The following is a 13347-nucleotide window of genomic DNA, read 5'->3' as shown; positions in this document are numbered from 1 at the left end:
CAGTCCATGAGTTTATAAAAGTGCAGTTATCAATCACGTTTTTTCCATAAAACAGTACTACTATCAGTTGAGAGTTTTACCCCGGTTATATTTTTTTACTGTTCCTTGTTACTTCTTTAACACAGTAATAAGGACCAGGGTATGTAAACTTTCGATCAGGTTCACTTTGGTAGTTTCAGTTGTAATTAGGATTTTGGCTTAATATCATTCATATTCTACCAAAAATGGCAAAAAAAACCACAAATTGTAAGTAAAATACAAACACAACTCTAAATTTTTTGGGACATGACTTACTCGCTTCTGCTCCATTTTCTTGATCCATTTCATAGCTTGGCCTTGCGGGTCCACCATCAGTGGACATCTTGAACAGGACAATACATTTAAACATTTGTTTTTCAAATCAATATTCCCACCGCTTGTGTATATTTGCTAACCTATTGCCGCGGGTGACGATGACGCCGTTCTCTGTAGAGAAGGCATCAGAGGGCAAGCCTTGAATATTCCAGTCCCTCACTATTGTAGGGTTTGAAAGAAAAGTAGAAAAACTGAATCCTGGAGTACACAAGATTTCCTGGTGCTGAACCTGAGGAGAGGGAAAAGAGATGGGCAAATAAATAATGCATGAAAATTAAAAACTTAGGGCCTGATCTCCTAAAGTGTACTAAAACACGTGCAAGATTGATAGCACAAGCAAAGCTGATTTACTAAACATGCACACAGAGGATTGTGTCTCTTTGGTGAGCAGAATAAGGAGCATTCATTCATTGTGTCTGTCTTTATTAATATGCAAAATATATGCTGATTATCAGAACACCCACTATACTGGGAGTTGAAGATGCAAATATATGTATTTTGTAAACGTTGTTGGACTTATGAAAAATAAACCTCACCTGCCGGTGCCGTTTTGTATCTTTATTTAACACGTCTAAAAAGTACGTACAAAATGACGGCTGTAAGAAATGAGGCAATTGCGCAGCAGCTACATCTTATGCATGCTTGTCAGCATACTGTATATGGAGTGTCATAAATGAAAACACCAGACATATTTTTTTAATCACCAATATTATTTTATACTTTTATAGCTGCTGGATGACTTAAGTGGCTGATTAAAATGGCATTTAATTGATCCGTATTTGTCTGCTGGTATTTTTTTTAATGAAGTTCGTTTTTTCATATAGAAGATGTATTATTAACACATCAACTATGTAAAATAAACTTTTTGCAATATGCATTTTCTTGCATATTACTCTTCACATTCACACCTCGTGCCGCAGCCTTCCCAACTAACGCACCTTCAGTGCGTTAGTTGGAAAAAGTGGTGAATGTCTGCTGCTTGTTTCAAATCCTAGCTAAACGCAAAATGAAGAACATGATGACATGATTGTGCAGTAAATGATAGTGTTTCTGTGGTGAAAGCCCTGTATTGTACACAAAAAAACCTAATTTAGATAAGGCCATCTGCACCACTTTTCAATTGCACACAGATCACACGCAACACAAGCAATTTATAGTTTGCACACGCTGTATCTAGATCGTAGTAGATCAGGCCCTTATTCTTGCATAGAATATGTAGTTCTCACCTCTGTCATCCAAATTTCAAGCAGTTCCACTCTATAGTTGGACAGGAAGGGTCCCATATAGGAGAGAAAAGATGCTGCAAGCAAGCAGTCTCCAACCAGGTAGCCCATGTTTTCTTCAAGACCCTGACAGATACACGTTTACACTCACACCATACAAACTGGCATGGAGATTGTATCCTACCTTAACAGTCTGCTGCCAGCGGACCCCCTCCCCAGCCAGTCCTTTCACCAGTTTGTCAGCTCGATCCAGTTTCACCTCCATATCGTCTGACCTCCTCTTCAAATCTTCCTTGGTCGCCACTTTTTCAGCGTATTGTTTGTTTAACATTGCCAATTTGTCCCCCACCTGTGCACAAAACATACTTATCATCAATCATATCAGATTATCTTTGTCCTGATGTATCTCGTGGGTCAGTACCTCTTTCAGTTTGTTCTCAGACTCTTGTAGTTCAGCTTGCTTTTGTGCAAGTTGGGCTGAGGCATTATTCAGCAGCTCCCGTTTTGGCTCCACCACCCTGAAGATACACCCATAGACCTGTAACAATAGAACACATATTTGCCTTACTTTTGTCCTATATTGTTGTTGTTATGGTTTATGATGAATATCCATACCTCCATGGCTCTAACCCACATGCACAGGGACTTTGCAGCCAGAGACACTTTGCCAGTGATATCAGGCTGAAAGTCGGGCTGTCTGCAGTAATTACCAATCCTCTTCAACACGCGGTCGGAGATGTTGTCTTTGTCAAAATTGATCAGGGTTTTAATAAAGTTGGCCTCACCTGATGTAAACATTCAAAGAGACAAAATGACCAGCTATTCTTTGTTAAACATTGAATACAGCAATATATATGTTTCTTTAATTTGCTTTCATTTCATTGAACCACTTGAGAAGAGTTCAAAAACAGTCCTTCTTGCTCACCTAGTTGTCTCTTAGCTTCTGCCCATGTGGGCTCCTTGTTCAAAAGAGTCATGACTGCCTGCATCACTTTCTCAACCAGAGCCGGAGGACGACCATAGGACTTTATCTCTGTCATGTCCTTCTTATTCAGAGATTCAAGAGCCTTCGTGGCGGAAAAAAGTCAATGTTAATTAACGCCATCAGTAGTCAGATGAGACAAGAATATCAGTGATACCTTGGTGGCCTCATCCAGGGCTGGCAGGGCTTCATCTAGCTCTCTCAGTGCATTATCTGCCAGGGCTTTACATTGCATTTCTTCCGCTGAAATTTTTTCCTTTTTTGCACTTACAGTCTAAACACACAAAAGGAATAAGACTCACACAACCTGACATGACATCATATACTGTAATTTTGCCAATAACTTTGAGCGTCTTAGATATCTGACCTTCTGCTGAGTGTCTGCCTCTCTGGTTTGTTGTACAATAACAGTCAAGTACTCATCACACTCCTTCTGGTAGTCAGCCACCTGCTTATTGGCCTCCTCCAGTTGCACTGTCATGGCTGCCACCTTCTCACCTGTGTCACTGATCTTAAAAAGCCCATTTTGCAGTTTGTTTACCTGATCTCCCAGTTCACCGCGCTTCTCAGCCAGAAGCCTGAATAAACAAATGACAGTTAACAGACTACAAATCCATAAAACAAAGTGCAGTTATCATTATACACTTCTAGAGGTGCCTACCTCTTATAGCCAGACACCAGCTCCAGATAGTTAGTGGGTGTCACATAATTATGTCTCTTCAATTCCACTTTCATCCTGTGTGACATCTGTGCCACTGACTGGTGTGTGGTCACAAAAATGGAGGCAACCTTCTTTGCACCCTGTAAAGTCATGAACTAAGCGTAAATTTGGTTGATAGTTGGTAGGTTTACAAAAAAACAGAACAGAATGAGCTAAACTCAAATGAGGTATGTTCCACCTCAGTGGAGGTAGTGAAACAGTGTTATATTTAGCTGCTCAGCAATGATGGTTGTCTTACCCCCTCAGAGGATCCAAGTACCAATCCTTCCAAGTACCGCTCAGCAACCTCCAGCAGCGCATCTTTGGGCCACTCACAGAACCAGTCTATGGTTGTGCAGTTGACAAGTGCCGGGTACTGTAGGATACGGTTCCTGGAAGCAACATAATTTAAATGGTTTAACAGCTCCAGTATGAGAAAGTGGGGAGGAGAGTGTGAAGATACCTGAAGGGGTCTCCCACTGGACTCATGCAGAGAACAACGTGCATGTTGTTCCTGACACGCTCTATTAGAAAGCTAAATAAGGACTCAGGTGTTTCCACCACATTCTCCTTTCTGGCAGAATCGGACAAGCAGTTGCAGACCTCCACAAACTCATCTTGCTTGTAAAGGTTGGGGACCTCTCCAGAACTCAGGATATTGTTAATGTCCTCTAGGAAGGATTCATCCACAATCTGGGTGTCGTTAAAGAGAAAGACAGTGGGCTTGTTGTCCACGCCAGTCAAACGGTACAACCTCTTGACATCTGTAATAAGTTTGGGAAAATGATTGTTTAAGGTGGCACTAAAAATAGTTGAGCCATCTTTAACCTTACCTTCTCTGAATTCGAGCTTGCGATACTGTTTGGTGATTTCCACCTCAAACACCCCATATTCGCTGATGAAGGCAGCCATCTTGGACAAGCTCTGTCGGCCCGAACCCCCAACACCAACAAGTAGCATGTTTCCCCTTGGCTGGCTGATCACACGGACCACTCGGGTTACTGTAAAAGCAACACATAGATCTCATGGAATATTATAATCTAAATTTATTAAAACAATTTTTGTGTTTTTCTAGTGTTCTGACTGTGTTCAATGGCATCCCGAAAGAGCACCAAGTTCATGGGCACTACGCCTGGTGTCAGATTGTACTCCTCCAGCTGAGTCTCCATGAACTTCTTGAGAATCTTCATGTCCAAAAGGTCTTCGTACACCCCAGACTCCGTAAGGAAATCACCTTAAACACACCAGGGGATCACAGTTTATGCTACCATATTTTCTTCATCCCTTGTTTGTGTGTGAACATGCTGCAATGATGTACCAAATACTGGAGGTATTTTATCAGGGCATATGTTGTGGAAAACAAGGTCGAAGAGGGCACCCATTTTCTCCGTTAGCAATGTGACAAAGGCTTCCATATCAGTCTGGTCAATGAGTCGGTCAGAGAAAACCCTGAAATTTTTAGCAACTGTGATTAGACCATGAACAGAATGGCAGATATCAACATCTCTTGAATCTGCTTGGGGGTCAAACCTTATCAGTGGTTACCTGAAGCACTCGTGGATCCACAATCTAACCATATTCTGCTTACTATCGTGAAACTCTGGATGTGCTCTTAGCAGACCCTGAAACACCTATATTAAAACATGTCACAACTAAAAGGTTATAAATATGTGTGGCTTTGGAGGTAGAATTTTTGAACACATGTACATGAACCTTGGATATATCCCTGAGGTTGAAGAGGTAGTGTGTCTTGGCTGGAGTGGGAAGAAATCGAGCCGTAACTGAATAATACAATTCTAAAGTGGCCTGTGTGAGAAGCTCTCCAACTGGCTTAAGGTCCTCCTTAAAACCTTGCAACTTTTGGTTAATCATGGTGCTGAAGATACGTCGTATTTGAGAGTCCTGAACACATAAGTGCCATGAATACTTTTTATCATCCCAGTCATTATATTCTCAGGGCATTAAATCGATCTCAATTGGATTTTTTGGTTTGCCTTTGAAGACGTTTCGCTTCTAATTTGATCAGGCTTCATTAGTTTATGGTTACAGAGATAGATAGGAAAACTATAGTCTCAGAGGATGGTGTTGAATACAACATATTTATCCTCTAAGGTGGGACATGTCCCGTACATGCCACAACATCCCCCCCACAAGAATGGTTTCGTTTTTTTGTGGTGCAAAACAACAGTTGTTAAGATACAATGGAGTGAGGCCTCTGCTTATTGAGAGAATATTGAATCTCTTGGGGAGGAATGAAAGGACAGCTTTGTATGTGAAGCAAAATATGTGGGATGCACCACCAACATCTCAAGCCCTGTCTACATTAAGCTGGATAACTCCTTAAACGAATAACTATTTAGCCTAAACCCCGTGTCAGCCAGACTAACCCATCATTTAAGCTTCCACTTCTTCGATATTTTTTACACGGGTACGTGCGCCGCAAGAAAGGACGGTGAAGGTAAACGAGTGAAGAGTGTCCTGACCACTAGGTCGCGTTGCGCCGGCGGACGGAGGAGCGAGGGGGTCTTAAACGATGGCATTGTGTGTGTGTGGACAAGGATAATGTTTTATGGGTTACATCCTGTATAACCTTAGTCGTCTTAGCGTAGAGGCAGCCTCAGACTACAGCTGTCCTATCTAAGTCTGTAAGCATTAACAGATGAAGCCTGCTCGAATGAGAGGCGAAGCGTTCTTCTAAGACAATGTGAACAGTCCAGTTGCAACCGATTCAATGCTCTGAGTGCTATAGTTTTGTGTTGTAGATGATGCAAATTTGAGCGACTTACATGAGGAAAAGTCATGTTGACGAGGTTGAAACGACTCTGCAGACGGCCAGAAATGTTAGTTCTTCCTCCGCCGGGGGGTCCCATTGAGGCCAGCAGCGACATTTTCTAACAGTTGAAACATTCATAAGTGAGTGTTATACAGGTCTTGTATACCGGTAGTTGTAAATGGATAATACACACACATGAGTGTTATTTTTGGCAGCCACCATAGTTTTAGTCTTAGTCTTAGTTTCAGTCACATTTTAGTAATTTCTATAGTTTTAGTTGAAAAAACTAAAAAAGGTTTTAGCCAGTTCTAGTTAAAACAAAGAAGACTAAAGAATAAGTATTTCAACCTTAAATTAATTTTAGTCAGAGCATTGGAAAATGAGATTAAGTTTGATTTTAATTATTTTGCATAACAACCACGTTAATAACTAGATTGAAAATTTTAACCTAAACTTGGCCATTGATGGGGGTGCATTGTTGCCGTACTGTTGAGTAAAAACATTTTATTATCATATTTCGAACAACATTTTTTTTATGAATTGAAACCCTACTTTATCATACTTAAGTGTCACATAAATGTTGTGAAAATAGCAGATTGACAAATTCAACACATTTTTGACAAAATACAAACTTCACCTGTTTCATATATAACAACATGCTAACAGAACATCAACAAAGAGATGGGAACACCGTCAATGAAATATTACAGAAGCTAAATCAGTGCGCTGTGCATTTACGGTAGGCACATGCAAACAGCAATAGGTGTGAAATACTACATCTCCCACTTAACCATGGGTCAATATGACAAGTATTAAATAATCTGCATATTTTGGGTGGGTGATACTGTGAATTTTGGTTTCGATCTGATACCAAGTACATAAAGTGATAGTATCGGCTTATTTTTTCTGTATTTATCCGGCATAAGTGGAAAGCCGGTCCATGAAAATAATGCCTACATCCAACCGGGTGCAATAAAGGTTGGGTACCCATGCTTTACAGAACACTCGTAGCAAAAAATGTCTTAAAAAATACAAATAATATCAAGATAATAGTTAAATGGGAAACACTAAACGGTAAAAGTATATCAAACAAACCTTTAATGGAGTGGTCACTGCAAACTCATGCATTCTTCAGCTCTACTCCCTTGTACTGGAGTGTGTGGTACATTTTTTATAAAATCTTGCACCCTTCTGACATTTTTGATTACATCTTGGGGAACTCCGAAGAAACATTTATACTTTTCGCAACTTAAACGGTTCGTACAGCCGAAAACAACGCAAGAATGGGGCATTTTTCTTCGAGCAAGGCTAAACGGCGGTGAGTACCCATTGAGAACAGATGCTGACTTGGGTATTGTAGGATTGCAATCTTGTCACTTCAATTATTGATTTGTTTTTCACTATTCCCACATACTAGTAGTGCGTGTATGAGTGTGTGTATTTGTGTGTTTTTTGCTGTGTGGTGGTACTTCCTTCTATTTGGTATCAAGTTCATTTTAGTGTGGTGCTTTTTGTTGCATTCACTAATAAAGAAATTGCCTGCATTTAACTTGTTCAGCTTCTGATACTGTTATGTTGACATAAAACCACATCAAAAGTGGTGTACCACGTTACAGCAAACGTATCGTAACAGCGTTGTAATGTACATAAAAGTAATTCATTACTTCATTTCTTATTAGTAGTAAAAGTAACGGCTTGAGTAACGATACTATTATATAATGCCGTTATTCCAAACACTGGTAATTTTTTGAAATTATCCTCCGAAAAATATCAGCGTGATGAGCTTTCAGAGATCAGTTATATTTATTCTCCCAGTTTGCGTCCACATTTATTACTGTCCATTCAGTTTTTCTTAATGAAGATGAAGTTGTGTTGTTTCAAAACCCAGAGCCATTTTTGTTGATGCTGTCGCCATGTTACATTGCCCCAAATGCACAAAAGGTGGAAGGAGTGACAAGAATGATATGGAAGTTGACACCAAATAGATACTTTTTAGATTTTCACTGAAAGAATGTGTGCACAATAGGCAGGAATTTTGTGCATTTTCATCCCGTCCAATCTCTTTAACAAAAACTTTCACAAGTCTCTTAATGTTTTTAGTCATCATAAAGCCATGTTTTTCTTGTCATCTTCATGTTATCATCATGAAATAAGGGTCATCAATGAAATAATTGTGTTATTGTCATCACACTGACGTTAACAACTCTGACACAGAAAGTGCCAGAGTAAAAAACTAACACTATCTTCTCTTACCTTGACATAAGTCGTCGTCTGTTTCTGACGATCAAACCAGAAGCCGTAGTCAATCCAGAGACGCAGCAGCTCTAGTGGCGGCTGTGAGCCAAAGAGGTCATTCGCTGGCATGTTAAGGTCGTCTAGGTAACAAAGCAGGTCTTTCCCTCCTGCCGGCACAAAAACACCCTTGGTCCTCTTCTCCAAGCGGCTTTCCACGATGGCCTGGATGTTATTTGATGTGGTCTGGATAACCATGAATAGGAAATTGTTTACATGAGTTAATTTGAGCAGATGTACCATTTTAAGTATCTGAAAAATCAGCACTAACCTGTGAGGACATGTTGATAGTGAGTGAGGACCAATGGCTAGTATCCAGACTATGCAAAACACCATGAACCACCGATGTTTTCCCTGTACCAACAGGTCCGGTGAGCAACACTGGATACTCAGCCTTCACCATCGCCGAGACCAAGTAGTTGTAGCGAACTGTGTCCACTGTCGGAACCATGATCTTATAGAATGGGGCACTTAAAAAAAGAGTAAGTTGAAATTTAGTTTTGTCCGGTACCAGATTCCATCTTGCAACTCACTTGGGGTTATAACGCCAGCCTTTTGGCAGTTTATCTTCAAATGGAGCCCAGGATTTGTTCTTAACGTGTACGTAGTATTCATACACTGTGTCCTAAAAGATGGAAAACATAAACATACAGAATATTTGTTGCCTTGACATTCATACAAAGGCTGCACTTTAACAGCTAAAATTGCTGTAACTGATCGATTGACAGTGTACTTCTGAGATGCTCAAACACGAACCTTAAGGGGAAAGGTCCCGTCCAACTCCCGCAGGAAGTTATCCATCTTCTTGCGTCCATCCTCATCGACTGAGGCACAAATGGACCAGATGAGGCTAAAGATGAACCAAAGCTCCACCGTCCGAGCCAGGCTCTCCTTGTCAGACATGTTAACCTTCCAATGGATTTTTCAAATGGTTATTAGCTACACGACAGGGGAGATTTTACGAACATCTCCCTATGTGTTACCTTGCCTATGGTAAGGGCCTCATACAGGCGGCAGAGCGAGATGATACTATTGAGTTCCGTGACAGGGATCAACTCCTTACAGTTATTCTTCTTGAAGCTCAATGTTCTTTCGATGAAATTCTCAAACAAAGGCTTCAGATGTTCCACCTCAGCCTGCAGAGACATTATGCATGTTGGAAATGTATTTTGCATCATTGTATTTTGTTGTCATAGTTAGGCCTTATTGTGTACCTTATCCCGTTTCTCGAGCCAAGACTTGACGAAGGGGTTCCATCCCAGGTCCACGTAATCATTGTAAACCATTCCACAGCGGGACACTGTCGCAGGAGAAGCCTGTGCTAAATTCTCCACTTCAAACAGCAGAGACACCTGTTCAGGCATGGAAATTCTCTCTCCATTGATGAGCGTGAGCACCTTGTTGTCATCCATGACAGAGTTCATGCTCTCAATCCACAGTGTGTCCACGGGCCCATCAAACACAATCCACTTCTCATCTGGTTTATCATCTAAAAATCCCCACAGACCACACAACACAAGCACACGCAAACACACATTCACAAGCACACATTATGTGACTGACTACAACCGGATTTAAAACTAGACCGATAATCTGTTTTTGGCATGTTGACCTGCACACGCTGTTCTCATGACACTGGAGAGGACACCATCACTCCACTCATTAGTGGACAGGTCATTTTCGCCATACAGCTCTCCAAGACTCATGGCTTTGGGGTTCAGTGGAAAATCCTTTTTTAAAAGCAAAGACAAGCATTGAATCATGCATGTCAGTTTTAAGTTATGAGGTTGTACTCGAACAACGAACACAAGAAATACCTGCACAAGCTCAAAGCCTGCCTCTTCCTTGTTGTGCATGGCGATGAGGGCACATTTCAGCGTTTTCCATGTGACTGTCTTGCCACAGCCAGTCTTGCCCACTAACATAGACGAGTGTCTGGAGTTTTTGGTCTCATAGAGTTCAATGACTTTGGTCATTGTGAAAGGTGTCACTTGCAGGCCTTTTTGACGAAGTTCTACCTGAATAGACTCCTTTAGCTTAAAGAGAAATAGCACCAAATGTTGCTGAAGCAGGCAGATTTGTATGTATTGTAATGTTTTCATTGAGTTAGCCTACTTTCCCGTAGTCTATTACAGGTGTTTCTACATCTGGGAACAAGTCCTGGGTGATGCCATTGAACAACGGCAGGTCAGCTGAGGTCAGTTTAGCAATATTCATATCTTTCATGGCCATGAGTAATACCTAAAGACAGACATTGTGTAGATTAATGTAGAAAGAAACACAGGGGCAGCTAAACCTCAAGGCAAACTAAAAGTCTCACTTCTTCACCGGGGACATTCGGGCAAACGCGCCGCTTTTTGCCGGCATAGCGGAGCAAGGAGGTTAGTGCACGGAGGCCAAAGTCGTAGTGGTCTTGCTTTGACAGCTGCTGCATGGCCAGGGAATACAGGGTGAACACCTTCTTAGCCAGGAGCTGGCAACAAAATGATAGATGGGAAGGAGGATGCAGATGTTAGGATGTAAACAGTGATGCATAAATTTCTTTTCCAGCACCTTGCAGTCGTTAAAACCCTCTCCAAACAGTATGATCTCAGCAATTAAAGTAGAATCAGGCACCACCATAGAGATAGGTCGAAACATGGACTTGAGGTTGTCTGGAAGCTCAGAACGACCAGCGTAACCTAAAAAAAACACAGATTAAATCTATTTCAACGGTCCATTTTCATGAGAACGGTTTCCAATGTTGATCTCTTATTTGTCTTACCAGGGTTCATTGTTATAAAAACACCGCACGACGCGACAAGGCTGATGTTGTGTTCCTCGAATTGGAACCTGGTTTGGAGTGCTGAAAGGGCGGACAGGATGGAGAGTATCTGCTGGGCCACCACAGACAACACCTCAATGTTGATTCGGTTGAACTCATCGAAGCAGCCCCACGCTCCTGTCTAGTTTGGGGGATGGGAGGAAATTGATTATTGGGCATAGTGATGGCGAGCTGTAACCAAAACATCCCACCCCATTTAGTGCCTTCCTACCTGTGCCAGGCCAGAGAACATGCGCCCCATTGACTTGTAGTCCAGTCCTTCAGAGCAGTTGATAACAATGACATACATCCCTAAAGATTTACCCAAGTCTTTCGTGGTCTCAGTCTTCCCAGTGCCAGCGGGCCCTTTGGGAGAGCCACCTCGATGCAAATGGAGCGCCGTGGTCAAGGTCATGTAACACCTGCAGAATGTTGATGAATTAATGTATGTATTTAAAGATTATTTTTAGTTCATTAGTGATGGTCACCTGTCTGTGAGTGGAGTGATGACAAGCCTTCCGGAGTTCCCCAAGTACTCGTAGCCATACTTGAAGTGTGTGTTGGTCTGTCGAATGATGCAGTTGTTTAAATCCTTTGATGAAAAACAAATGAGTAAGGTCAGTGGACACTTTATTCCAGTTCTCTTCTGGCTGGTACTAAATGTTTTGTGACCTTCTCCCAGTAAAGCCTGAGCTGGCACAGCCACTCAAAGGCATTTGCGTCGTTGCATCCTGCCTTAGCTAGTTTTGCGATGACATCTCTAGCATGAACTTCAACTGTAACCAGAGCGACAATCTTCAGACGCAGGACTTTGGACAGGTTGCTACGGATCATCTCAGAATATCGTCTAAGCAAAGACACCTGGAAAAGAAAGAGAGAAAACTTATGGAGTTTTTTTGTGGGTCGTTAATGTTCAACCCATGAAATGGCTACGGAGGAGGGATGGGTATCTATCACATTTGCACTAATCTCATACAAATTCCTCAAAGCTGGGAATCTGTACCGAGCAATGATTGGTACTTTTGTCAGAGTGCATGTATAAACCCCGTTTCCATATGAGTTGGGAAATTGTGTTGGATGTAAATATAAACGGAATACAATGATTTGCAAATCATTTTCAACCAATATTCAGTTGAATATGTTACAAAGACAACAAATTTGAGGTTCAAACTGATAACCTTTTTTTTTTTTGAAAATAATCATTAACTTTAGAATTTGATGCCAGCAACACGTGACAAAGAAGTTGGGAAAGGTGGCAATAAATACTGATAAAGTTGAGGGATGCTGATCAAACACTTATTTGGAACATCCCATAGGTGTGCAGGCAAATTGGGAACAGGTGGGAGCCATGATTGGGTATAAAAACAGCTTCCAAAAAAATGCTCAGTCTTTCACAAGAAAGGATGGGGCGAGGTACACCCCTTTGTCCACAACTGCGTGAGCAAATAGTCAAGTAGTTTAAGAACAACATTTCTCAAAGTAAAATTGCAAGAAATTTAAGGATTTCAACATCTACGGTCCATAATATCATCAAAAGGTTCAGAGGATCTGGAGAAATCACTCCACATAAGCGGCATGGCCGGAAACCAACATTGAATGACCGTAACCTTCGATCCCTCAGACGGCACTGTATCAAAAACCGACATCAATCTCTAAATGCTATCACCACATGGGCTCAGGAACACTTCAGAAAACCGCTGTCACTAAATACAGTTCGTCGCTACATCTGTAAGTGCAAGTTAAAGCTCTACTATTCAGAAACGCCGCCGGCTTCTCTGGGCCCGAGATCATCTAAGGTGGACTGATGCAAAGTAAAAAGGGCTCATTGGTCTGACGTGTTCACATTTCAAATTGTTTTTGTAAACTGTGGACATTTGTGTCCTCAGGAACAAAGAGAAAAATAACCATTCGGATTGTTATAGGCGCAAAGTTCAAAAGCTAGCATCTGTGATGGTATGGGGGTGCATTAGTGCCCCAGGCATGGGTAACTTACATATCAGTGAAGGCACCATTAATGCTGAAAGGTACATACAGGTTTTGGAGCAACAGATACTGCCATTCAAGCAACATTATCATGGACGCCCCTGCTTATTTCAGCAAGACAATGCCACACCACGTGTTACAACAGCGTGGCTTCATAGTAAAAGAGTGCGGGTACTAGACTGGCCTGCCTGTAGTCCAGACCTGTCTCCCATTGAAAATGTTGAAGCCAAAAATACG

The 13347-nt window shown here is 41.5% G+C and overlaps 1 protein-coding gene across 1 annotated transcript in view; it reads right to left on the bottom strand.

Moving 5' to 3' along the window:
- dnah2 (dynein, axonemal, heavy chain 2) overlaps positions 1-13347 on the bottom strand; it is a 50410-nt gene that overhangs the window by 22768 nt on the left and 14295 nt on the right. Inside the window, exons 35-67 of the mRNA XM_061913521.1 lie at positions 11800-11988; positions 11616-11719; positions 11360-11549; positions 11089-11269; positions 10878-11005; positions 10645-10797; positions 10440-10565; positions 10142-10360; positions 9937-10054; positions 9539-9813; positions 9308-9460; positions 9081-9233; positions 8858-8949; positions 8596-8794; positions 8286-8510; positions 6046-6150; positions 4973-5161; positions 4805-4890; positions 4578-4708; positions 4344-4493; positions 4093-4260; positions 3723-4023; positions 3519-3651; positions 3221-3360; positions 2927-3137; positions 2717-2833; positions 2503-2644; positions 2193-2362; positions 1999-2115; positions 1762-1926; positions 1581-1703; positions 435-583; positions 295-361 (exon numbers count right to left, since the gene is read on the bottom strand). Coding sequence (XP_061769505.1) covers positions 295-361; positions 435-583; positions 1581-1703; positions 1762-1926; positions 1999-2115; positions 2193-2362; positions 2503-2644; positions 2717-2833; positions 2927-3137; positions 3221-3360; positions 3519-3651; positions 3723-4023; positions 4093-4260; positions 4344-4493; positions 4578-4708; positions 4805-4890; positions 4973-5161; positions 6046-6150; positions 8286-8510; positions 8596-8794; positions 8858-8949; positions 9081-9233; positions 9308-9460; positions 9539-9813; positions 9937-10054; positions 10142-10360; positions 10440-10565; positions 10645-10797; positions 10878-11005; positions 11089-11269; positions 11360-11549; positions 11616-11719; positions 11800-11988 — 5169 coding nt within the window. The remainder of the gene's footprint in view (positions 1-294; positions 362-434; positions 584-1580; positions 1704-1761; positions 1927-1998; positions 2116-2192; positions 2363-2502; positions 2645-2716; positions 2834-2926; positions 3138-3220; positions 3361-3518; positions 3652-3722; positions 4024-4092; positions 4261-4343; positions 4494-4577; positions 4709-4804; positions 4891-4972; positions 5162-6045; positions 6151-8285; positions 8511-8595; positions 8795-8857; positions 8950-9080; positions 9234-9307; positions 9461-9538; positions 9814-9936; positions 10055-10141; positions 10361-10439; positions 10566-10644; positions 10798-10877; positions 11006-11088; positions 11270-11359; positions 11550-11615; positions 11720-11799; positions 11989-13347) is intronic.

Source organism: Nerophis ophidion, linkage group LG10 (genome assembly GCF_033978795.1).
Source record: "Nerophis ophidion isolate RoL-2023_Sa linkage group LG10, RoL_Noph_v1.0, whole genome shotgun sequence".
NCBI classification, from domain to species: domain Eukaryota; kingdom Metazoa; phylum Chordata; class Actinopteri; order Syngnathiformes; family Syngnathidae; genus Nerophis; species Nerophis ophidion.
The sequence above is the reverse complement of the archived record's forward strand: the minus strand, read 5'-3'. Positions and strand labels throughout refer to the sequence as shown.